We start from the raw sequence: 25620 nt of genomic DNA on the forward strand, positions 1-25620 counted from the left end.
TTGTTTCCCATGTAACAATAAGAAATATACTCAAAACCTGGATTAATCTTTTTAGTCACATAGCACTACTATTATTCTGAACACCACACTCCTGTACTCCTGATCAAAATATTAATAGTACATAGATGTCTTGACTATCTTAAATACAACTAGAGAATAAAAACTCTGACCTGTTTCTTTCTTACTCAGACTCTCTCATGGAAAACGGATATGACATCAGTATCGGCGCTTCGATTTACACAGCAGTCTTTCAAAATAAAATCCTCTCGGAAGTAGAACGCGGCTGGCCCTTTAATAACGCACAGCTGACGCACTTCCCGGAAGCGCAGTGGGGACACAGGCCCCGTCGCCGGAGTGGTGCAGAGTTACTAAGAATAAAGGTGTGTTTGTGTGTCACGTTCATGGGGCTGTTGAGACGTTGACACACATGGAGCGTCAGGAAGAGAAGCCCATCATCTACACCATGGAGAACAAGCCCATTGTCACCTGTGAGTGTCTGCCGCGCGCGGCGCTACCTTTCTTAGCTAGCTGCTAGCTGCGGCTGCTAGCTCCGCCGAACCTTCTCCCAACCTCGGATTAAATCTCGCAGCGCTGCTCGTTCGGTGCGGTCCTGCTGGAGGGTGTGTGTTTTTATGGGTCGTTAGTCACACCGGAACCACCTGTTGTCTGTCCGTTTTCGGGTCAGATCCACCTGTGCGCGCGCGTCTGTTTTTGGACTCATCTCCCTCCGGTTCGGCGGCTCAGTTCACCTTTCAGGAACCCCTGAAAGTCTGAATTTAGGGCTAATTTTAAGGAGTGACCCTGGCAGGCGGTTCCATTTTTAGCCCTGATGCACCGGATCAGTATCAGAGACCTCACTGGGTTTATTTCTGGGATTACTCCGGATCTGGATTAGGTGTGACGGCTCAGTGCTCCTGATTTCACATTCAGCGTGGTGACATTTAGACTGATGAGCTCGAACCTCAGCCAAGACTAATTGGATCCTGGATCCACGTCAACTTAGAACCAACTGCAACGATTCATCTATGATTAACTACTAAAATTGCTGCCAACTATTTTCATAATCGACTAGTGTAAAAAATTTTAAAATTGGCAAACATGTTTGATTTTAGCTTCTCAAATTTGAATGTTTTTGTGGTTACTTTTTTGAATATCTTTAAAGACGTCGTCTTGGGTTTTGAGAGACGCTGATTGGCAATATTCACCATTTCCTGGTGTTTTAAGGATCAAAGAATGAATCAAGAAAATAAGACAGATTAATCAAATACAGAAATAATCATTAGTTTCAACCACACTGTAAATGATATTTTATAGCTGTGACTAATCCTACAGTTTATGGATGATCCGTGCAGAGTGGGAATTTTGGACCAAATCCGACTTTTTGTGTCCTTCCGGTGTTGGATGCCACGTGGAAATGGCACTGTGTGCTTCTGAACTTAGAAGCCAGGGTTCACCAACCCTGCTCCTGTAGATTTCTTGCCCACCTCAACCAGGCTCCACCCACTTCCAATTAACTCAGCCCATCAAGAGCTTGGAAACACCACTTACTGATCAGCTGTGGTTACGACTGCAGAAAACATGTAGGGCAGGTGACCTCCAGGAACGAGCCTCAAGTCTGAAAAACACTACAAGCATCATGTGCACATCACATCAGACACGTGCATCACCGCGCAGCAGACGTCTGCGCGTGCTTGTGTGTGTGTGCGCGTGTGTACTTACAGCGGGCTGCAGTTTGTCGCTGTTAAATCTTTCCCTGTTGTTTGTCTTTGGTAACTTTTATTCTGCTTACTGTTTTTCGACAAGATTTTTACAGTGAGCATTCAGTTTGCGCTTTTGTATGCGTGTTTTTTTTTTTTAACTACCTTGTTTTCGGGTGCAGCTGTGGCCCGACAGCCTCTACCTAAAAGTGCACATCATCACGGATGGTTTATAATATATAAACTTAAAAGTAATAAATATATAAATACACATAAGCCTTGTTTCCACTGCACGTCTGGGTCGCTACGGTTTGGAGCGGTTAAGCTTAGCTTGCATTTCCACTGCCAGCAGTACCCTTAGTTTGGTAGGTAGCGCATGGTGGTCGTGCACATCATGGAGATGGGCAGCATGATGTCATATCTTTGTCCCTCTGCAGTGATCACCAGGAAAGTCTGCACGTCTATGTTTAATCAAGCTTGGCTGCGTTTTGCTGATATTCTTCGTTGTGTGGATCTTTAAAATGCAGCGTATACCTTCATCAGGATTCTGTATAGCGGGTAAGGTGTCTCAGGGTGATGACGTGTTTCTGTGAGCCAATCAGTGAACAGCAGTGGGTTGTCTCCTCCCTCTTGTGACAGTTTCATTATTTCCACCGCTCAGTGGAAATGAGACTATCAGTGTCTTATTTGTTTGATTTATTTTTATAATCCAGATTTTGTAAGTCACAGAGCTCCACGTAGGTTTAGTTGGAGAAGCATTTGGGAAAAGTGAAGAGCAGAAAGTGACTTTTTGTAATCGGACAGTAATCATGTGACTTTTCAATCACTGGATTGTTTTTATGAAATTGTCTTTCTATTTTTCATGTTCAAGTTTGTTCTGAGTCATAGAAAGTCTCGTTAAAGGTGTTAGTTACTTAATCTTGTTATGATGTCAAAATGACTGGAGAGATCATTTTTCAGTCTATTTTAGCTGCTCGCGGCACGCATGGGGGGAAAAAAATTGGCGCGGGTCTGTTCATTGGAGGGGTGTAGTACTCGAAACGCAGCAGACATGTGGGACGTGTCTCTGTTAACACAGCTAAACGAAAACTGACGTGCAATGCAGCTGTGATGCCTGCACGACTCTGGTGGTGTGTTTCAGGCCTCAGTGACACCTGCTGGATGTCAGGATCAAATCACCTCATTTGTCATGATTTTTTTTTTGTTTGTGTTTTTTTTTTTTTTTTTTTTTTTTTGGAGCTTCCCAAATAAGCAATGTTGCTGTCCTGTTTGATTTTTTTTTTTCCCCACTTTGATCACAGGTGCCGGTGATCAGGGCTTGTTTACATCTCTTTACACATCACTGGCCCAACAACTTCCCCGGGAGCCAATGGAATGGAGGAGGTGTGTGATATATGTGTGTGTGTGTATATATATATATATATATATATATAAATATAAATTTTTATGATCAAAGTAGGCTATGCGTTTTAATTTTGAATTTTTTTTTTTTGTGACGCGGTTGCAGGATGTGCACTGACCACATCTGGTCTCTTCACAGTTCCTTTGTGTCTCTCTCTCTGTTGAACTATTAAACAAACTGTAAAATGGGCCATTTTAAAAAAAGAATGCCCACAACTCCCATCTTTGTCGTAGAAGTTCTTGCCTGTACAACATGTAATGATTTCTGTTCTCAGCCAAAAACAAGTTTTGTCACAGTTTTTTGTGGATGGGACTTCTGCTTCAGTATTTCACAGTTGAAGTATTAAAATAAATAAATAGATGTTGATGATTAATCACTTTCTGAGCAGCATCTGCTAGCTTCTCTGTGTGCTCTGTTTTCCCTGTAGGACGTATGGAAGAGCACCAAAAATGATCCACCTTGAAGCTAATTTTGTCCAGTTTAAAGAGGAGCTTCTCCCTAAGGAGGGTAACAAGGCTCTGCTCACCTTCCCCTTCCTGCACATCTACTGGACTGACTGCTGTGTGAGTAACTTCAATCATTCAGCTCGCCCATGAGGCTGAGGATGATGAAGGTCACATTTTCAAAGTGGGCTTGTTTACGAGAAGATGAAAATTGGTGTCTCCTCCCCTCTTACGTGGGGGAATAAGGAGGAGTCAGTAGCTTCTTGGTCAGTGAAGAATGAACCTAACACATGGTGTTTGATGATGGGAGGGAACCAGTGCAAGCACAGGAAGAACAGGCAGTGAGGAACTGCACTGAGGTGGAAGGGAAACCTGTGACCTTCTTGCTGTGAGCCAAGAGTGCAAAGCAGTGCTGGGCTGTCATTATTTTCATAGGCGTCACTTCCTGCTGGATGGAATCTCATAAGAAAACAAAGGCGTGTTACTTCCAACAGGAGAGTAAAAAAATAATGAATGTACGAATGCACTAAATCCGACCACCACCAAAAAACTGCTGCTGTAGTATCTCGTACACCTCCCACCCACCTACTGGACTTGATAGGAATGTTTCAGGAAATAATCCTGGAATGTGGATGTTGAAAATTAGGAGCAGGTGTGGTTGAAGTGGTATGTATCTTGTAGTGAGCTTGTCAGGTTCTTTCACTTCCAAACCATCAGTCTGATGGCCTGTTCATAAACCTCTAAAGTGGAATAAAAGTTGTTTATCACAGCTGTAATTTGTGCTTGTCAGGAGTAATTCCATCCTTCCAGCAGACTTTCATATTTTAAAACTCAAACTTTTTTCCTGAATTTTTTTGTTTCAAGTAGGAAATTTACCAGAAGCCCTGAAATATTTACATCACCCGCTAGATGGCAACAAAAGGCGCTCAAATGTGCAGCAAGGTTTCGACTGTTTATTAATTTGAGACTAACTTTTTGGCGACAGTAAGATGGGCTCACAGCCAAAAATCAACTTACAGTTGTGTCCCTCACGCTTACTTGTTAGCCGATGTTTTTTAAAATGTTGTCTACGACGCAAAACCAGGAGGTTTGTATTAATATTTGTCATCCTGCTGATCGTCTGGAGTTCATCCAACCACATTAACTCCTGCTACGCTTTGTAGGTGTGATGCTTTCAGATGAGTCTATAAATTGAAACATTTTTTGGATTATGTATGAGACTCATGGGTAATGGAGTTATTTTGAATTTTAAAATACAGTGCATCTGGAAAGTATTCACAGTGCTTCACTTTTTCAACATTTTATGTTAAAGCCTTATTCCAAAATGGATGTAATTAATTTTTTTCCTCAATTCTACACACAATACCCATAATGACAATGTGAAAAAGATTTTTGCAAATTGATTAAAAAAAAAAAACGCCAACTAAGAAATCAGTTACATAAGTATTCACAGCCTTTGTCATGAAGCTCAAAGTTGAGCTCAGCTCATCCCGTTTCCACTGATCATCCTTGACATGTTTCTGCAGCTTAATTGGAGTCCACCTGGGGTAAATTCAGTTGATTGGACATAATTTGGAAAGACACACACCTGTCTACATATAAGGTCCCACAGTTGAGAGTCAGAGCACAAACCAAACATGAAGTCAAAAGAATTATCTGTAGACCTCTGAGACAGGATTGTCTTGAGGCACAAATCTGGGGAAGGTACAGAAACATTTCTGCTGCTTTAACGCCCCAGTGAGCACAGTGGTCTCCATCATCTGTAAATGGAAGAAGTTCAGATCCACCAGGACTCTTCCTGGAGCTGGCCGCCCATCTAAACTGAGCGATCGTGGGAGAAGAGCCTTAGTCAGGGAGGTGACCAAGAACCTGATGGCCACTCTGTCAGAGCTCCAGCATTCCTCTGTGGAGAGAGGAGAACCTTCCAGAAGGACAACCATCTCTGCAGCAATCCACCAATCAGGCCTGTATGGTAGAGTGACCAGACAGAAGCCACTCCTTAGTAAAAGGCACATGGCAGCCCACCTGTAGTTTGCCACATGGCACCTGAAGGACTCTCACTAGGAGAAACAAAATTCTTTAGTCTGAGACAAAGATTAAACTCTTTGGCATCATGTTTGGAGGAAACCAGGCACCATCCCTACAGTGAAGCGTGGTGGCAGCATCATGCTGTGGGGATGTTTTTCAGCAGTAGGAACTGGGAGACTAGTCAGGATTGAGGGAAAGATGAATGCAGCAATGTGCAGAGACATCCTGGATGAAAACCTGCTCCAGAGTGCTCTTGACCTCACCCTGGGACGACAGTTCATCTTTCAGCAGCACAATAAGCACACAGCCAAGATATCAAAGGAGTGGCTTCAGGACAACTCTGTGAATGTCTTTGAGTGACCCAGCCAGAGCCCAAACCTGAATCCGACTGAACATCTCTAGAGAGATCTGAAAATGGCTGTGCACCGACGCTCCCCATCCAACCTGATGGAGCTTGAGAGATGCTGTAAAGAGGAATGGACCAAACTGGCCAAAAATAGGTGCACCAAGCTTGTGGCATCATATTCAAGAAGACTTGAGGCTGTAATTGCTGCCAAAGGTGCATCAACAAAGTATTAAGCAAAGGCTGTGAATACGTATGGACACGTCATTGCTTAAGGTTTTTTGTTTTTGTTTTTTATAAATTTGCAAAAACGACAAACATTTTTCATGTTGTCATTATGGGGTGTTGAGTAGATTTTTGAGGGGAAAAAAATGAATTTACTCCATCTTGAAATAAGGCTGAAGTGGTGGTCAGTGTGCTTGGTTTCAGGTTCCCGGTTCAAACCCCATCCCTGCCACATCTTTCCATGTAATGTGGAGGTGCATCAGAAATGGCATCCGGCGTAAAACTTGTGCCATTTCAACATGCAAATCCACCTCGGATTTACTGTGAAAACTAGAGGCTGAAGGGACTTGGCTTTTTTTTTTTTTTTTTTTTTGAATAAGGCTGTAACATGACAAAATGTGGAAAAAGTGAAGCACTGTGAATATTTTTTGGATGCACTACATTTTTGCTTCAAATGTTTCCAAACCACTGGGGGGGCATGTTGTTGGTCCCTAACCTGTGTTCAGTTTCTGAACAGGAAACCTGGTTCAGTGTGGATGGAATAGGAGAAAGGAATGGATGTGGAAAGGTTGTGGATGTTTTTTTGTTTGTTTTTCTTGTGCTTGTGGGAGTCAACACACAATCTGGAGGCAGAATAATAAAAGAAGCAGGAACTCTGAGCTGCTGACGGAGCAGCAGCAGAGCAACAGAATTGCTGTCACCAGTTACTGACTCATGACATTTTCTACCAACGTGATCCCCTCTGTGTGTGCAGACAGGAGCGCGGTAAAGAAACGGTTATTACGTACCTTCATCATGATCAGTAAACCAGATCTGATGGTGTGGTTTGGAAAACAAATACACGTGATCTATTTTGGCTCCTCGTATGTATGAATAGAGAAAAGGTTTTATTCAGCTTAAATTTCATGCAGTTTGTTTATTTTTACAGTAGCAGAAACTTTCATATAAACCTCAAACTTGCTGCATAATTCACTTTTCCAGAGTCTGCCCGAGCTTGTGCCATGTTCCAAATAAAGTTTTTGAGAATATGATGAAATGTGGCCGTGCACATTGCTCTGTTTAACACGTGTGTTTGTGTTTTTTTTTTTGTGGAAGGCCTGTGGGTAGATGGGACAATCCTAAAATTCAAGCATCTGTAGAAGGCTCACTGTATTGAGGACTAAACTTCTTAACAGTTTAGCTTTTAGAAGTTCAAATTTCTCAGTGAACCAATGACAGCCAAGCTTCATTTTGATTGGTGTCAATCTGGGATGGGAGGAGTTCCATAAAATTAGAAAATATTGGCAGGCAGAAGTGACAGTTCTGAGATATTACTGGAAACCCCCCCCCCCCAACCAAAAAAGACATTCCAAAGTAGTTTATGCATGATATGATTCCATGAGAAAGTCCATTATTGTACTACTTGAAATTAATGTGGGACAGTGAAGACGCCCTCAACTGTCCACTGAAATTTAGCAATTTTTCTTGGAACATCTTCCATCAAAGAAACTCCAATCAATGTGTAACTGGGCAGACATTGGCTCGTTGAAGTTGTTAAACTTCACAACATTTTGCTTATTTTTAAGAAGCCTAATTTTTGGCCCTCAAGAATGAACCTTTTTATGCCCTGGGGGCTGTTTTGGGGACCCAGAAGTCTAAGATTTTCTGCCTGCCCATAAATCTTTCATTTAAGGGGAAAAGTAAAGAAAATTCAGGCAAATGTGAGACTGTTGTGTGTGTGTGTGTATGTATGTATACATTCATTCATTCATCTTCTACCGCTTAGTCCAATTAAGGGTCGCGGGGGGCTGGAGCCTATCCCAGCAGTCATAGGGCACAAGGCGTCCGTAGGTGTGTGTCTGTGTTTGTTTGTGGCCCTGCGACAGACTGGCATCCTGTCCTGGGTGTATGTATACATATAATGTAAAAACTCAATGCCCAATTCTTAAAATAAATTTAAAAAATTGTTTCTTAGCTAGAACCAATAGCTGTAACTATCAACAGAGCAGGTTGCTCAGTGGGATAGGAATTAGGCTTCTAATGTCTAGATCTGGGTTCAGTTCCGGGTGACACTACTGATTTGTGGGTTGTTCCAGTGCACCGTGCTATGAGTGAGTACCAGCCTTGGCTGGGGAGTAACCTGTGTAGGACTTTGGTCTCATCAAGGGGTTCATTGTGGACTTTCGTTCACTTGTCCCCCTGCAGAATCCAACAATAAGCAGCAGCGGGCATCAGGGCCTGTGTAGGACTTTCTGCTGCTTCTTCTCTTCACCTGACATTAATTCTGAGTTAGAGCAGCATTGTGCTCACCAGGAGTGTTATTAACATGGTAATTATGCAGGTGCAGACCAGAGGATTTTGCTGCAGGAGCGCTTTGAAGTTTTATTCACTTTGGAACTGGATATGTGGTCTTTTCTTCCTGTAGAGTTCAAACTGGGCAAAAACCCTCAGTGCAGCGTCAGTGAAATCTGTTTTAAAAAAGTTTATGCAGAATTTATTTGCAAGATTGTTTGCCTTTTTTATAATTATTGTTTTGAAGATAATCAGTTTGTCATTTGTGGTATGAATGTTTGTGTTTATTCACAAGTAATCAGTTATCAGTGTAAATTACTGAGACTGTGAATTACTTGAGTTATTAATTGTGCCACTGAGCAAAGTAAATGGGCTGTTGGTTTCAGTTGACTTTTAGACTCTTGTTTAACAGAACAGGATCTCAGAGCTTTTCTCTGGCTGTGATCAGTCTTGCATAATAACTGACTCATGGTTTATGATCCGCCTCCACTGAACCCCAGCGAGTTTGAAACCAATGCTGATCTGAAGCAAGGCAGCAGTGTTTTACAGCATCTCAATAAACTCAAACATGTTCAACTGTCAGGAAATACCCATTTAGCTCATCATCCTTTTTTCTCTCTCTCTCTACACTGAAATTTAGTTTTTGTGCTGCTTTTCAGATCCTGAATAATCCAAATTCAGTCATAATTCAGAACCCCACTGTTTGTCTTTTTGGAGATCTTGTCTCCAGTGGTTGAGTTACTATGAATGAAAACATGCTTCCCTCAGAGGTTATAGAGAATATATTTCTGAAAGGATTTGTTTAGATGCTGAAGCTCTGTTCACGGTGGAGTGTTGGCCAGACACCCCTCCTTAATTTAGCCATTGTTAAAGTCAAAGATCAGTTTATTTTTGTGCTGGAGACTCAAGCAGCTGTTTTCTCTTTGGTTTTCTGTTAAAGTTTGACTGTTTTGAAGAAATTCCCACAAATGGTTCCTTTTTAGGGTTGGTTGGTTTCTGTGCTGGTGACATTGGGTGATGCGAAGTGGTTTTGGTTCTTGTACCAAATTTCACTTTTTTTTTTAAATATATAAATATGGTGGTTGTTTGAACTAAACATTTTTGATTCCTATTGGGTTTGGGTCCATCTGTTTCTCACACTATGAAATCTCAGGATCCGCACCGGTACAACTGGGCCTCAGGCTCTATATCAGACTGACTTCTACCTCATCTTATAGATTAAACAATCAAAAAAGTAATGGAGGAGAATGACGTGGATATTATGGACCAATAATCATATCTCTGTATTTTTAGGCTGAAGGGTGATGATGGCCTGCTCAATATTTTCTATCAAATGGACTAAATGCTCACGTGCACAAGTCATGACCACTTTTATTAAAACAGATTGTAATGAAAATTCAAAGACAAGTTTCCTTCCACGTTTGAAAATATACAAAACTGGCAGAACAAGAAGAACGTCCTTGTTTTAGAGCTTATATATAATCTCCACATTTGTTAATTTCAACTATGTTGGCATAAGATTAATCATTTTGAGTTTGGATAAAAAAAAATTTGAATTCAGCATATTTTTAAATATGAATATTTTCTGGTTTATTTTATGAGCTTATTTATTTTTGTCATCTGGCAGTAAACTGAATCTGTGGGCTGTGGACAAAACAAGATATTTAAAGGCATCATCATGGGCTTTCGATAATATTGATTTTCACTTTTCTTTTTTTTTTTTTTTTACATTTTTATAGACCTACCAAATCTAATAATTGATTATGAGATTGTTGGTTGCAGCCAAGATGGGGCTGGTGTTATGCCTATTAAAAGGACAGCAGTGGAGTGGTTTGGGAAACTGCATGAAGCAGCATGAAAATTCAGTAAGGTATATCTTATATATTCCAGTTCTAAGGTGGAACTGTGCCAGTATACAAAGGTATATCTAAAAAGGAAGAGTAAAATAGGAGAGTAGAAAAGAGTAGAGTAGAGCCACTTAGGTGCCTGGTCTTGAGAAGGGTTCATGGCGACAAGATGCCAGATGTTTGCCGTTGGAAGAGTCGGTTGTGCGACAGAACGTCCAGTAGTGTCTGTGACTGTTTTCGCCTCATTGTAGATACAGTTTGAAAATCTCGATCGTATGGCTCTGGGCTTTTGTGAGTAGTAATTTTTGTATGTGTTTGTGTTGTAGGATACAGAGACGTACAAAAGCTCTGTGAAAGAGGACATGATTCGCTGGCAGAACAGCCTCCGGGCTCACGGCTCGGCCGACTGGGTCATTATTGTTGTGGAGACCAATGACACCAAGAAGAAGAACAAGACTAACATTCTGCCTCGGTCATCCATTGTAGACAAGATCCGCAGTGATTTCTGCAACAAGCAGAATGACAGGTGATTCTCTCTGATTCAGAGTCTAGACTCCTACACTCCTCGTTTGCAAGAGATCTGTAGCTTTGTAGTCATTAGCATCCTCTTAAGTTGTGCTTCTTAATTTTTTTTTTTTCTTCATTCTATCAGCACCACAACTGTGAGATTAAAGTTACTGATTTCTTCTCAGTTTTGTAACTTATATTTGAAAAGCAGCAGCAAAGTTTGGCGGGGCTAAAAATGGGCCAGATTGGTCCAAGAGGCCGGTCTCCAGTTGCTAACATGGTGCCTTGCTGGCCGCATTATTGGTACAAAAAACCTGACACCCAATTGTGGCCTGACATCTAGTCTAAGTGGTGGTAAAATTAGAACACTGAGCAATCAGGAAATTGTTGCTGTCTGGATACATCGTGGTCCAAAATTGTGAAAAGCCTAATATGGTTTGTTTGACGGGGGGTGAAATTAGGTGAATGTGGGCAATATACAGTAATCAGGACCTCCCTCCTTCTAATTCTTCTCAGCAACATGAATCCCATGAAAATGGCCTTCAAGAGAAGACCGTTTTGAGATGGAGATGAATACACTTAGTTTTAGTGGAAAAGTGTGGGCAATAATATGGTAGTGATGTGCACAAACTCTTTTACGTACGCAATCATGACTTGTTTGTAAGTAGACATATAATGTTAGGAAATGAGATTTATTTATTTATTCATGTTTTCCTGTTTTAATAAATCTGGTCTAAAATGTCCCGTAACATGCTATTATTTATATATGCACGCACCCCAGAGACTGTTGGGGATAATGTATTGCTGGCTGATATTGTTTCAGTTCTGTAGTTCAAACAGCACAAGTGCCCCCCCCCCCAACCCAAAAAACATAATTTGCACCATATGCTTATTGAGATAAAGGTCAGCTCTGTGTTTTTAATAAAACTGAAAGCTTGTCACATATTGCAGTGGATTTTGTCCCTCAGTAAACTTCACACATTGTTTTCTGCAAAATGGTTAATTAATTTTTGAGAAATGCAGCTGATGAAAATGTGATCTCTCGCAGAGGCTTAAAAAAAATTATTTACAGTCATTGTAATGAGTACAAGAAAATGTAAAAATGTATTTGTGAGGGGAAAAATTTGCTCATTATCAGAAAAGGAAAAGTTTTGACATTATGGCTTAAACACCAACTGCCATGAGAAGCTGTGACTTTGACTTAAAGTTGCTGATGATATTTGCTAACTTTAACTGACAAACCGATATGCACCATAACTAATGACAACACCAGGCTTAAAACTATAAACACCGTCTACCATGGAGATGAGTTCAGGCCTTTTCTCTCTTCACTGGATGGCTCCATTAACATGTTGCTCTCTCACAGTCTAAAGGTCACAGGCCGTGCATGGTGTAAAACCCGAGTCCTCAACCAGCTAATTAAAGGTTAACGTTTGGTTATTCAGGTGTGTGGTCCTGTTGGATCCTCTGAAGGATTCTTCTAGATCTCAGGAATCCTGGAACTCCTTACTGCTCAAGCTTCGAACTCTCCTCCTCATGTCCTTCACCAAGAACTTGGGCCGCTTCGAGGATGACATGCGCACGCTGCGAGAAAAACGCACTCAGCCTGGCTGGAGCTTCTGCGAATACTTCATGGTCCAAGTACGTGGAAAAATTAATAACAGCCAATTTGTGGTTCGATTATACCTGTGGAGGAAAGGAGATGCTTGTCACAACTAAAACATTATCCAACACAAATAGTGACTTTCATTCAGAGGGGAGACATTGAGAATACAGTCAGGTACACAAGTATTTGGACAGTAATGTAATTTTTGTAGTTTTACCACAGTGGGTTTGAAGTGAGGCTCAAATAGAAATATCAAGAGACATTTAGGAATTACAGCCATTTGCACAGTCGGAGGCCAAACTAACTGGACAGATTAAAGTAGTATGACTGAGTACTTGGGTGAAAATCCTTTGCAGTCAGTCACCGCCTAAATTCTGGAACCCATGAAGCCGTTTCCTCTCTGGAGAAGCGTTGCTCGGCCTTTCTGCAGCCTCCTTCAGGTTCTGCTTGTTTCTGGGTCTTTGTGCCCTCTGTCTGGTCTTTAGGAAGTAAACATATTGTTTCTTTGCCTTCAGAAGCTCTTGGGTTGCTTTGACAGGCTGTTTTGGTTCATTTTCCACTTCAGAATTCACGGTACTTCCATCAGTAGTCACACGGTCGTTCTGTTCCACCGAGGGAACAGGCTGCTCGAGTCAAGTCTGTGAGCATGCACGGGTGTGCGCCATGTGCCGCCACATCCACGGAACTAGCTTGCATGTGTACAGACTGTATATCAAAATGGCTGCAAATCCTAAATGGTTAAGGGATATTTTTTCTAAACTCCTGAATTAAACCTGAAAATCTACATGACATGCATGTTTTGTTTCAGTTCAACTCCATTGTTGTGGTGGACAGAGACAAAATTACAACAACAATGAAAAAACTGACCAAATACTTATGGACCCAAGTGCAAACTGAACTACTTTGTAGTTTTCTTTACAGTGTTTGTGCTTGTTTGTGCAGGAGGAGCTGGCCTTTGTTTTTGAGATGCTGCAGCAGTTTGAAGATGCTTTGGTCCAGTATGACGAACTCGATGCTCTTTTCACTCAGTACGTCCTGAACTTTGGAGCTGGAGGTGCGTGTCTGAGTGCCCTGAAAGTGCTCAGGAACACTGCTGAAGGGTGTCTGAGTGTCAAATTGATGGCTGTTGTTTGTACCACTGGTTAATAGTCTGTTAGAGCTGAAAAAAATATTAAAGGTGATAGAAAGAGGTTGAATGGGGCATTAATCCTTGTTCTGTGATGTGATATGTAGCCCCAAAAAAATTGGTTGGGTCTGTAATGGCTCAGAACCTTACTAAAAGGCTCTCTGAAACAGCTATGTTACTATGGTGGGTTTAGAATGCGTCGTTTGCCTTTAATGGCATCGTTTCGGAGCTTATTTGGCAACCTCATTATGAAATGCAAGTAGGTGGCGCTGATTGGCTGCCCTTGCTGAAAAGAAAGCATTATTTATTTTCATTGCTTTTATATTTTCTGTTTCTATTCAGGTTTTTTTTGCCTCTTTCTCTAAAATTGTATATAATAATCAATAGATTATTAATATATAAACAAAAATAAATTTAAGAAATATTACAATTTGAAAACAAATGCACCCGAACGTTATGAGAGCTGCAATGCTAACTTTTAACATTGAAAATGCCATAGACATGCTAACGTGTTAGCATCGCTCCCATTTTTAAGTTATAAAATACATCTATCAACTGTTTCAGAAGACCATAACAGGTCGGTTTAACATAGAAAAGGTAAATAATACTCACAGTCGTATGCTCTTTAGGGTTTTAGCAGGAGAAAATTAAGCAAAAGAAAGAATAATCGAAGCATTGCTTCAATCTGCGAAACACTGCTTCGATTGGTTCAAGGTTCAAAGCAAAGCCGCGCTGCAGAAAAGTTGTTTACGGACCCGCTGCAGGGTCTGTAATGAATACAGAAATGATCAGTTTCCTGACAAACACCCCCCAAAACAACGGCCACTCTGAAGGGCCGACAACATAATCGTTAAGCACAAAGCTTATTGATGTCGGTGGATCGAGTCATTTCTTAACGATACCCAAAAGGATCCGGTTCTCGATACACATCCCTAGCTGCTAAGGGGTTAGCTCATTCCCTTTAGAGGAACAAACCAGAGCTAACGTGCCATTCTAACGTGCAATTCTTACAACAGGAATATGGCGCAACACAAATTTAAAACAAAAGAAAATGTGATACTTACAGGCTGTACTGATTGCTGGGGTTGATTTTGTCGCGGAGTCGGAACTGACCCTTTACTGAGTATTAAATGCCGACTGAAGCCAGCTCGAAATTGTGCAAGGTTTGTGAAACAGTCCTCCGTGAAATGCACAGAGCAAAGAAATAGTCAGCGGTTGTATGTACTGGGGATGCGGTTAAAAATGAATAAAAGCCAGTGATCGCGTATATTGCTTTCCGTAGGAAGATCGTAGTCCGCTAAAACAGCCTGGGAAAGCACACCTGGAGCTCGACATTGCTTCTCTTCGAGTGTTACGAATGGGTGGGCACAACCTTATGAATAATTAATTTCGAAGGGGCGTGTGTGTGTGTGTGTGTGTGTGTGTGTGTGTGTGTGTGTGTGTGTGTGTGTGTTGGGGGGGGGGGGGTATTGGTGAAAAAGTGATGTAAGTTTTCTCTCAAAAACGGATTGGCCTGTTTTCTAGGGGCAATTCAAAAAAGGAGAAATACTTGAAACAGAGGTTCTGAAACTTGCTGGCACTTCGTGTGTTTTCCCCACAGCGGGGAGACTCTGAACTAACACCAAAAACATGAAACATTCTCTATCCCCTTTAAACTGTGTGTGTCAAGGGAACAAACAGCTGCTTTGGTGTGTTAACCAAACCGTATCAAAAACTGTTAAACAAAACCACATTTATAGTATCAGGTGATTAAAAATTCATAAACAGTCAGTTTGTGTGCATCCGAAGCGGCAGCTGGCGGGTATTATCTTCACTGGTGCGTGATGGATTTTTTTTTTTTCTTTTTGTATATCCTAACAATCAGCGAAATATGTATTTGATTGGTATGTATGATTTCATGATGAAGTCCTACATGTTTAAATGTGCCATGATGAACAGAACTTATTTTCCAGAGTGTCAGTTCTGACTTTTTACTAGTTTGGGAGGCCCTGTGACTTATTTACTGAAAAATCACACATTTGTTATTAATAAAAAATAATTACAATTTTTTTTTATGGGACTTTCACAGGAATTAAAACACAAAACAAAATAAACTCCAATAATAACAGAATAAATTGTCAAAATAAAAAACTATGGTTCAATAATGCACAAAAATACCAAATTAAGAAGCTGATAATACAAAAAAAGGGTGATGTGCTCTGGAAAATATGGTAATATATTGACTTGTACACTTTTTGTGTGTATGAGATGAGCAGGGTTTATGTATCAGCTGTCTCATTTTATTTATTATGATTATTTGTAATTACACATTTATTTCATAAATACCAAATGCAAAAAAAAAAAAAAAGTTTAAAGCACAGCATTCTTCAGATCTCTTCTTGAGCTGGGTTCTAAACCCAAAGACTTTCAGCTGTATTTGCAGAGTTGGAACGTGAGTCTGATCAGCTCGTTTCCTGCCACAGATACCGCCAACTGGCTGGGTTCCTTCTGCGCTCCAGTGCGCAGCTGGAGCGGTTTGCTGCTCCGGCGACCTATCGACATGGAGAAGAGGGACGGGATCCAGCGTGGTGAGGCCAGCCTGCTGGATCTGAGGAGCTACCTGTTCTCCCGTCAGTGTACGCTGCTCATCTTCCTCCAGAGGCCTTGGGAGGTGACGCAGAGAGCCCTGGAGCTGCTCCACAACTGTGTCCAGGAGCTGCGCCTGCTGGAGGTACCCAGACTCTCACCGACTGAGAGGACTTCCACTCTGGTTACGTTGGATGAATTTAGAAGTTGTTGCCAAAAGACTCTGCCTCGTAATGTTGAGCTCCAAACTTCAGAGGAGCAGAGCGACTCAAATGACTCAACTCTAATGTGTGACTTGATGAGATGTTTTTTTTTTTTTTTTTTTTTAATAAACCTGCCTCGCTGAAGGCAGAGCAGGTCAAGGAAGTGCTGAATGCGAGGTCAAAGTCTACGGGATATCTTGACACAGTGAAAGTTGGCACAAAAGTCGATGGCACAGTCACTTCTGTCTGCCGTTTTATTGTTGCACATTTTGCCCTCCGGGTTACAGGTCCAATGCTGTTTGTTTGCTTTTTTAATGGATTAAATTACATGTTTTCGGCACGGGTGCACAAAAAAGCAGTCTGCTCTGAAAAAAAGACACAATGCAGCTTTTTATCTGGAGGCGGCTGCACGCGGCCTCCAGATGAAATGCCTCTATTTTTTTTTGTTGTTGTATCTATGTTCTGCAGCACTTCTGCCCAATAAAAAACTTCCCTGCAGGGACCTTTGACGAATACAAACTTGGGTTTATTTATGTCCTAATTTTGCCGGCAGTAGTTTTGTGTTTACCTGATAACACCACAAGGTCTTCATGGTTTGTGATGAACCTTGCCACTGTAGATTATATCTTGCTAAGACCTTGTACAAGTTGAAGGATGGGCTTGTTGATTAAGGTCGCTGCTCCCTTGTTTTGTGCAGATAACACAATTGACCATAAGTGATACTGTTGCGATCACTGTCTGCTTTGGACAGGATGATTAACAACTGTAAAAGGCAGCAAAAGCATTGTTGGCTTCTTGACATTATAATTCGATTGCCCACGAGAGGTTGGTTTCCTGCATCCGGTGGGATTGAGACCTTTGACAATCGACTTATAATGTCTCAGTGGAGACCGCCTCTGCTGAATGTACAGGAAGCTAAGATAATGTTACTTTATGCTCACATTTACCTCTGTAGGGGTTGTTCATGCTGGCAGATGCATCTAATGGCATTTTCTCCTGCTCAGTGGGGACAAGAAGGACTTTACTATGTTTTTAGGTCGACCCATGCACTTTCTTTATGTAGCAGTTTAGTCCAGGACGGTGTTTGGGCTCAAAATCAGTATATTGTGCAGTTCGACTGCATGTCTTCTGTTCCCTGGTTAGATTAGCCAACATGACACAACATCTCTGGAGTTCTGAACTTTATAAAAAATGAAAAACTCAGCAACTAAACACGAATACCCATCGGGTCAGGCAGACGTGTATTCTCCTGACACATCGAACACCAAATTCATAAATCAGAATTCTTACCAGATCAGCATTATTTCTTGTTTGGGTCTCCCATGTGATGCTGGCTTAATTGATGACCCCTGATCCCTAAGATGATGTCTTTGCTGCTGCTGTTCAGGTGTCTGTCCTTGAGGGGGCGCTGGACTGCTGGGTGTTCCTCAGCTGCTTGGAGGTTCTCCACAGAATCGAGGGCTGCTGTGATCAGGCTCAGCTGGCTGCAAACTGCTCTCATACTGTCGGTCTGTGGGCCTACGCCACTGACAAGGTAAGAACCCTGACCCAGGACACACTAGGAACCACTTATAACCTGCAGTCCAGTCAAGGATGAGCTAGGATTTTGTCTCTCAGCCTGGTCACTCACAGTTGCACTGAGGAATCCAGAATTTTAAAGTAATTATTAATAAAAAAAAAGTTTAACAATTTTAATATTTCCAGAATTTTTTTTTATTTTTTTTTTTATGAGATGTAAAGTACACCATTTTTCATGACATGCCTTGTTTTACCTATGACCTATTTTACCTGACTGAAGCATCCGGTGCACACAGTCAGGAATTTTAAAATTCCAACATTAATTTCTACTGTAGGAGTTTCAAGCTGTGATGGTGTAATTTTTACTGATTGTTTAAAACATACCTTTCAGTACTGCCAGTGGGTTGTTGGGTTTAGAGTTTACAGCGTCATAACTCACAACCAAACTAAAACAGGACTTCATGGGGCATCCAGCGTACAAAAACCATGTCAGAATTTCACAGGAAATGAACAGAAGAGAATTAATACCATGTGAACTGCTGTATTCAACATGAATGTGACGGACCCTAATACGATCCTGATCCTGTTGCGAAAGCAAACGGGATCAGAGATCCTGCCTCCAGAGTAAACTGTGGGCCGGCCGACCGTCCGTTGGGTCGCCTGTTTAAACTGTGGGTCGGGCGGCCAGCCGTTTGCTGGACCCAACAGGATCATTTTATGGTGAAAGATCTCGGAGAGTCTGGCTCACATTCCATTTCTGAGGATTACACACAGGTTTTACTCTCCCCTCGTCCCAGAAGCGTGTCCTTGTCTCACCACCTGTCTGTCTGTCGCTCCACCTCATGTCTGTGGTGAAGGTTTGCTGAGTTACTACAACCCCTGGCAAAAATTATGGAATCACCGGCCTCGGAGGATGTTCATTCAGTTGTTTAATTTTGTAGAAAAAAAGCAGATCACAGACATGACACAAAACTAAGGTCATTTCAAATGGCAACTTTCTGGCTTTAAGAAACACTATAAGAAATCAGGGAAAAAAATTGTGGCAGTCAGTAACGGTTACTTTTTTAGACCAAGCAGAGGGAAAAAATATGGACTCACTCAATTCTGAGGAATAAATTATGGAATCACCCTGTAAATTTTCATCCCCAAAACTAACACCTGCATCAATTCAGATCTGCTCGTTAGTCTGCATCTAAAAAGGAGTGATCACACCTTGGAGAGCTGTTGCACCAAGTGGACTGACATGAATCATGGCTCCAACACGAGAGATGTCAGTTGAAACAAAGGAGAGGATTATCAAACTCTTAAAAGAGGGTAAATCATCACGCAATGTTGCAAAAGCTGTTTGTCAGCTGTGTCTAAACTCTGGACCAAATACAAACAACATGGGAAGGTTGTTAAAGGCAAACATACTGGTAGACCAAGGAAGACATCAAAGCGTCAAGACAGAAAACTTAAAGCAATATGTCTCAAAAATCAAAAATGCACAACAAAACAAATGAGGAACGAATGGGAGGAAACTGGAGTCAACGTCTGTGACCGAACTGTAAGAAACCGCCTAAAGGAAATGGGATTTACATACAGAAAAGCTAAACGAAAGCCATCATTAACACCTAAACAGAAAAAAACAAGGTTACAATGGGCTAAGGAAAAGCAATCATGGACTGTGGATGACTGGATGAAAGTCATATTCGGTGATGAATCTCGAATCTGCATTGGGCAAGGTGATGATGCTGGAACTTTTGTTTGGTGCCGTTCCAATGAGACTTATAAAGATGACTGCCTGAAGAGAACATGTAAATTTCCACAGTCATTGATGATATGGAGCTGCATGTCAGGTAAAGGCACTGGGGAGGTGACTGTCATTACATCATCAATAAATGCACAAGTTTACGTTGATATTTTGGACACTTTTCTTATCCCATCAATTGAAAGGATGTTTGGGGATGATGAAATCATTTTTCAAGATGATAATGCATCTTGCCATAGAGCAAAAACTGTAAAAACATTCCTTGCAAAAAGACATGTAGGGTCAATGTCATGGCCTGCAAATAGTCCGGATCTTAATCCAATTGAAAATCTTTGGTGGAAGTTGAAGAAAATGGTCCATGACAAGGCTCCAACCTGCAAAGCTGATCTGGCAACAGCAATCAGAGAAAGTTGGAGCCAGATTGATGAAGAGTACTGTTTGTCACTCATTAAGTCCATGCCTCAGAGACTGCAAGCTGTTATAAAAGCCAGAGGTGGTGCAACAAAATACTAGTGATGTGTTGGAGCGTTCTTTTGTTTTTCATGATTCCATAATTTTTTCCTCAGAATTGAGTGATTCCATATTTTTTTTTTTCCCCCCTCTGCTTGGTCTAAAAAAGTAACCGTTACTGACTGCCACAATTTTTTTTTTCCTGATTTCTTATAGTGTTTCTTAAAGCCAGAAAGTTGCCATTTGAAATGACTTTAGTTTTGTGTCATGTCTGTGATCTGCGTTTTTTTCTACAAAATTAAACAACTGAATAATGTTTTGCCAGGGGTTGTAGGTTATCTCTAAAGGGTACATGGACGTCCTGCTAATCAGCTCTTCGGATGAATTTGACCTCGCTATGACCTTTATAACCTTGTCCAAGCAGTCATTCAGTCACTGAACAGTGTTTTTAGAAAGTGCTGCTGTAGTCGTGTGCAAGAAGAGAAACTCATTCATTGTTCACTTCACCTCCTAAAACCTCGAACCTGAACAGGAAGCAGTTTTGGAAAAACATGATGTTTGTGTATCGAGCTGAAAATATTTAATAAATTGCTTTTGTCTCCTCCTTCCTGTCTGACGTCACAGCTGAAGTCTCTGGGGGACCTCTGTGGCCTTGTCTCAGAAAAAGGACCAACATCTGAGGACCTGAACAGGACAGTGGATCTGTTAGCTGGGTTGGGGGATGAGAGACCAGAGACTGGTAGGTTTTCTCTGATTCCTGTGCAATGAAGGATTTTATTTTCCTCAAATGTGAGGAAACAAGAACGGATTAAACGCAACACAAGTTTAATGTGAAGTGACTGCTTTTAGTTCAAAAGCAGTTTGACCACCAGAGTGCGCTGTGGTCACATCTTACTCAGCCCCCCCCACCTGTGAACTTATTTTTCTTTTTTGGCCTGAAAAGATGTTTTGTACCGTGTCAGTTTTCTTTTTTGTCTTGCTGATTGAATCGATGCACAAATGTTTGTATTCCAGACTGATGGACTTTGCTTGTTTATCCTTAATTTTGGAACGTTCTCTTTGTGATGTCATGATGTAACGCCTCCTGTTTGTCTTCTGTCACAGTCAACAGTTTGCAGAGTCCTTACAAGAAGCTAAAGGAAGCTCTGTCGTCTGTGGAGGCCTTCGAGCGCCACTATCTTGTACGTGATGGATTCAGCTCCCCCCAAGTCTTTTACTGGTTTGTCTTCTCTCTGGTCCTCGTTCATTGGCTCTTTCTTATCACAGGAGCTGTGTCACGCTGCCATGGAGATGTACAGAGCCATCGGCCGGCTCAGGTCTGCCAGACTGGTTGGGAAAAGCTTGGCTGAGTTCTACATGTAAGAAAACGTGAACTTGCAGTCTGCGGCTCTGAAGGTCCTTTGAGGACTTGAAAACTGATGCAGCGGCGTTTCCAATCTGCACACGCTCCTGTCCAGCGTGGTGCAAAAGTTTTACGCACCCTACAACATTTATTTAAAAACTTTTCTTAAATTTATTTTTGCAGTTACCTTTTGAGAATGTAAGTTGATGTATTTGTGTGTGTATCAGGAGGAAGGGTGAGCCTGAGAGGGCAGAATCCTTCCTGCAAGAAGCTCTGAAGTCATATGTATCGGAGGGGTGGAGCCTGCCTGTCACTCACACCAGGAAACAGATCGCAGAGTGCCAGAAACTGTTGGGCCGGACTGAAGAGTATCCTTCAAAATAAAACGCTGAAAGTAGACTCAGTTTCATGTGGAAACACTCAAACACCAAATATGTTAAATTTCTGCTAATGCCAAGAGAGGTGTCTGAGAGGAAATAACTCATTTAAAGTCACCTCCTCCCAGTTTGGTGACTGCTGATGCATTGCACACTTTCAGATGTAAGGAATACCTTCTTTTCCAGAATATATTTCACACTGGTGCATGAGTTGCATCGCTCCAAAAATGCTTCATAAAGAGAAGGGGGGGGGGGGGGGGGGGGGTGAAATGTGTCACTTTTATTTTCAAAATGTGCCGCTGTTTCATGCAACAAAAACAGTGAATTTAATCAGTGGTTTATTTTTAACACAAACACTGAATTGGCAAGCAGAAGCTAACAGGCTCATTAATGTTGTTGTATGAGGCACAAAGAACCTGAGTAAACTGCTTCGTGTTGCCACAGAACAAATGAAAATATCTTTTCAGAGATAAATGTGTGCACATTTCTCATTGTGTTAAAATGACAATACTTTTTTTAACAGGATAGTTAGCCTTACCTTAGCCTAATTGTCATCCAAGTTGCTGTGCTAGCTATCTCAAAGTTCAACCAAGTGGAGTTTTGAGTACTAAGGTTATTCCCTGTCTTTATTAAAGTGTGGTCTTTGAGTTTGAAAACATGAGTTATTGATTTCTCTTGCTTTGAGACCCAGTATTTATTCCTCATTCAGAGCTTGTTTTTCAGCAGTCGGTATCCAGGTTAATGCTGCATTAGCGCTGCCTTCTGCTCCGGAGTGTGAATCACAGTACCTCTTTCAGATCAGTGTACAAGAGCAACTTGGCATGCGTGTAGATGATAATGTTAATGTTTTTTAATGTATGTTGTCTCAAAAATATGTGACAGGAGCAGCAAAACAAGTGTAACTAACAAACAAAAAACCCAAACATGATTTATAGTTTGGAAAATACAGGAATGTGATTTGTCTGTATGTACAGGGTTGGTTTGGCTATGAATTACTGTATTTGCATGAACAGCTTTACACCTACTCTGCCAGTTTTTTTTTTTTTTTGTTTTTTTTTTGCTGTTTGTCTCTTCAGACAGGTGAAAAGTTTTGTTGTACCTTTGAGACTATCGATGATGGAATTTTGTGAGCACATAACAAAAATCAACTCAGCAGTCCATTTTTTTTTTTTTTTTTTAGACCCCAGTAACAAACTAATGCAGACTGTCTGAATAATCAGCTTCACTTTATTTACACCCAATAAAAACATGGAAAGTGGATTCCATATTTCTCTTTACAACCAAGAAATATAAGAATAAACGATAATAACATAAAAACACGCACTGCGTTTGGTACAAATATAACTGCATCACAATGATCTTGAGAAATAAAATCACAAAAGTTGACAGCAGGCCACGGAGCAGGTTATTAGAGACCCTACAAGGCTTATGATGAATGTGGGTGTGGAATCAATTGACTTAAGCCTGGTTCACATGGCAGGATTTTAAAATTGTCTGTAGGCTTCCAAAACCTGAGAGACCACACGTGGAGATTAAAAAAAAAAAAAAAAAAAAATCATAGCTCTAACAGGTTTGGTCGTACAGTGTGTGGTGTTCAGCCACACAGTAAGGACACCACCACCACACACACGAACATTCCCAGGTCAGACAGGAAATTTTGCAAAATCTTTCGAGATTAAACGTGACTTCGGAGTAAACAGAGATACTTTGTGGACTATTTACAACAGAGGGGAAAAAACAATACCAAAAGAAAAGGCGTTCTTTAAAAGGAGTGGAGACAGCACGACCACCAGACTTCTGATAAGTCAGAACAGCTGTTTTGATTCTATTTTCTCCTCTGTGTGTCCGTCACCTTGCTTTCTGATTGGCTGCACGTCACATTCAGCAGGATTTGTGATCGGAGGATGCCACATATGCTGCGATATCGGGCCAAGACAATCCAACATGTTAAATATCCCAGATTTACGATCGGAGCGCCCCTGACATCTCCTGATGTCCTTCCGTGCAGATCTAATTGTTGATCATCACTGAGATATGATTGGGTTACCTGGCTTAAACCTACAGCTGTCCTCCCCTTAAATGAGGCCTACCCACCGGTGTACACATTTAGTCACGTCCCTCGTGATGTGAAGCAAGGCGGGGGTGTTGCTCTTATTTATAAATCTCGCTTCAGTTTATTAGCTGTTGGGGGTCACAAATATAATTCGTTTGAACTTCTGATTCTCTGCTCTGCCCACGATGCTACATATTGCCGAAGTCAGAAGAATAAAAATCAGCCGTATTACTTTGTCACTGTATATAGGTCTCCTGGCCCATCCTCTGAATTCTTAGATGAATTTGGTGAGTTTATCTTTAACTTGTCAACAAGTGCAGGTAACATTCTGATTATTGGTGACTTCAGCATTCATATAAATAAGCCTTCTGATCCCCTCTGCAAATCATTTATGGAAATTATTCATGTATTAGGATTCCAGCAATACGTTCATGATTCGATGCACATTAGTGGGAGAACCGATTTTGGTTCTCGCATGTGGTATTGCTGTCACAAATACTGACATCATGCCTCTTACATCAGTGGTCTCTGATCACTCACTCATTAGGTTCACAGTTTCACTGCCGTGTTTAGTGGAACAGCAACCTTATTTATCACTACGGCGATGCATCAACTCCTCAACTACGACTGAACTTGAAGCTGGACTGCCTGATATCTTAGTACATGCTTGGCAAATACCCAGTCAGTAGACAGTCTTGTGGACAGTTTAAACTCAGCACTCAAAACTACACTTGACATGATTGCGCCACCTTTATTAAAACCACGATATCTACAATCCTTATTCAAACACACGCACGATGCCTCCATGGCTGTTCCCACACTGAACGGCAAACCTGACTCAGACTCAGTCAGCCTACTTACCTCGTTTGCTGAGCTGTGATCCAGGTCTGGTGGATCCTGGACACAGCCTAGTTCTGAGTGCTGCTCAAAATCTTTCTGTGCCCTCTTTGGTTTCCTTTACTCTGAACCACAGTTACCTGCAGACCAGTGCCTTGTTGGCTGGTGACATGAATCTGACCACAGATGACAGGAAACACTTTTGTCAAGAAATCCTCGTTTTTGCCGGCAAGTCGGTCGACAACAGTGAGTACACCTCAACGCCCTGTTTGTTTTTTGTTTTGTTTTTTTTGGGGGGGGGTGGGTGATGGTCTAGTGTTTAAGCGTTGGGCTTGAGACATTAGGATCCTCTGTTCAAATTCCAGCTTGACTGGAAAATCACTAAGGGCCCCTGTTCAAGGTCCTTAATCCCCTACTTGCTCTCAGTGTGTAGTGGGCACCTTGTATGGCAGCAGCCTGATATCAGGGTGAATATGAGGCATTGATGTGTAAAGCACTTTGAGCATCTGATGCAGATGGAGAAGTGCCATATAAATGCAGTCCATTTATTTCCCCTGTAAGTTCCACCGATCACTAAAGGGACCTCTGCTGTTCTGAAACGAATCAAGATCACTGTCCTTCAGATCAGAGGTGTCCTGGGAAAAAAAGAGAGACCATTTAATTCTCAAAAGGTTCCTATGGTCCATGGCACTCTGGATACAGTACCCAACCTTCCAGTACACAAGAAAGTGGCCGGTGAGTGCATGTCCATGTATAAATATACAACAAAAAGAAGCTTGTAATATAACATTAAACAATTCTAGCAAAGACGGAAGATTATATACCACATGAACAGTATTGTGAAAAAGTTCAATGGTATTTCAAAAGTAAAAATGTTATATATTCTACACCAGTGGTGGGCGCAGCTAACCAAAGAGATAGCTTTGATAACCGTTAATCAGATAACTGAAAAGTTATCTTTAATGACAAACCGATAAACTGCTAAAAAAAATTATCTTTATTACACATAACTGTTAGTATTGATTCAGAC

At 41.4% G+C, this 25620-nt stretch overlaps 1 protein-coding gene across 1 annotated transcript in view; it reads left to right on the forward strand.

Annotated features, from left to right (window-relative positions):
• The first annotated feature begins 308 nt into the window (after positions 1 to 308).
• trappc10 (trafficking protein particle complex 10) overlaps positions 309 to 25620 on the forward strand; it is a 37997-nt gene continuing 12685 nt past the window's right edge. Inside the window, exons 1-13 of the mRNA XM_034186331.1 lie at positions 309 to 488; positions 2999 to 3080; positions 3527 to 3662; positions 10583 to 10782; positions 12209 to 12404; positions 13312 to 13423; positions 15958 to 16205; positions 17651 to 17797; positions 20606 to 20720; positions 21086 to 21162; positions 21248 to 21339; positions 21551 to 21691; positions 24727 to 24836. Of these exons, the coding sequence (XP_034042222.1) occupies positions 428 to 488; positions 2999 to 3080; positions 3527 to 3662; positions 10583 to 10782; positions 12209 to 12404; positions 13312 to 13423; positions 15958 to 16205; positions 17651 to 17797; positions 20606 to 20720; positions 21086 to 21162; positions 21248 to 21339; positions 21551 to 21691; positions 24727 to 24836 (1717 nt within the window). The 5' untranslated portion in view covers positions 309 to 427. The remainder of the gene's footprint in view (positions 489 to 2998; positions 3081 to 3526; positions 3663 to 10582; positions 10783 to 12208; positions 12405 to 13311; positions 13424 to 15957; positions 16206 to 17650; positions 17798 to 20605; positions 20721 to 21085; positions 21163 to 21247; positions 21340 to 21550; positions 21692 to 24726; positions 24837 to 25620) is intronic.

This window comes from Thalassophryne amazonica, chromosome 14, assembly GCF_902500255.1.
Source record: "Thalassophryne amazonica chromosome 14, fThaAma1.1, whole genome shotgun sequence".
NCBI classification, from domain to species: Eukaryota; Metazoa; Chordata; class Actinopteri; order Batrachoidiformes; family Batrachoididae; genus Thalassophryne; species Thalassophryne amazonica.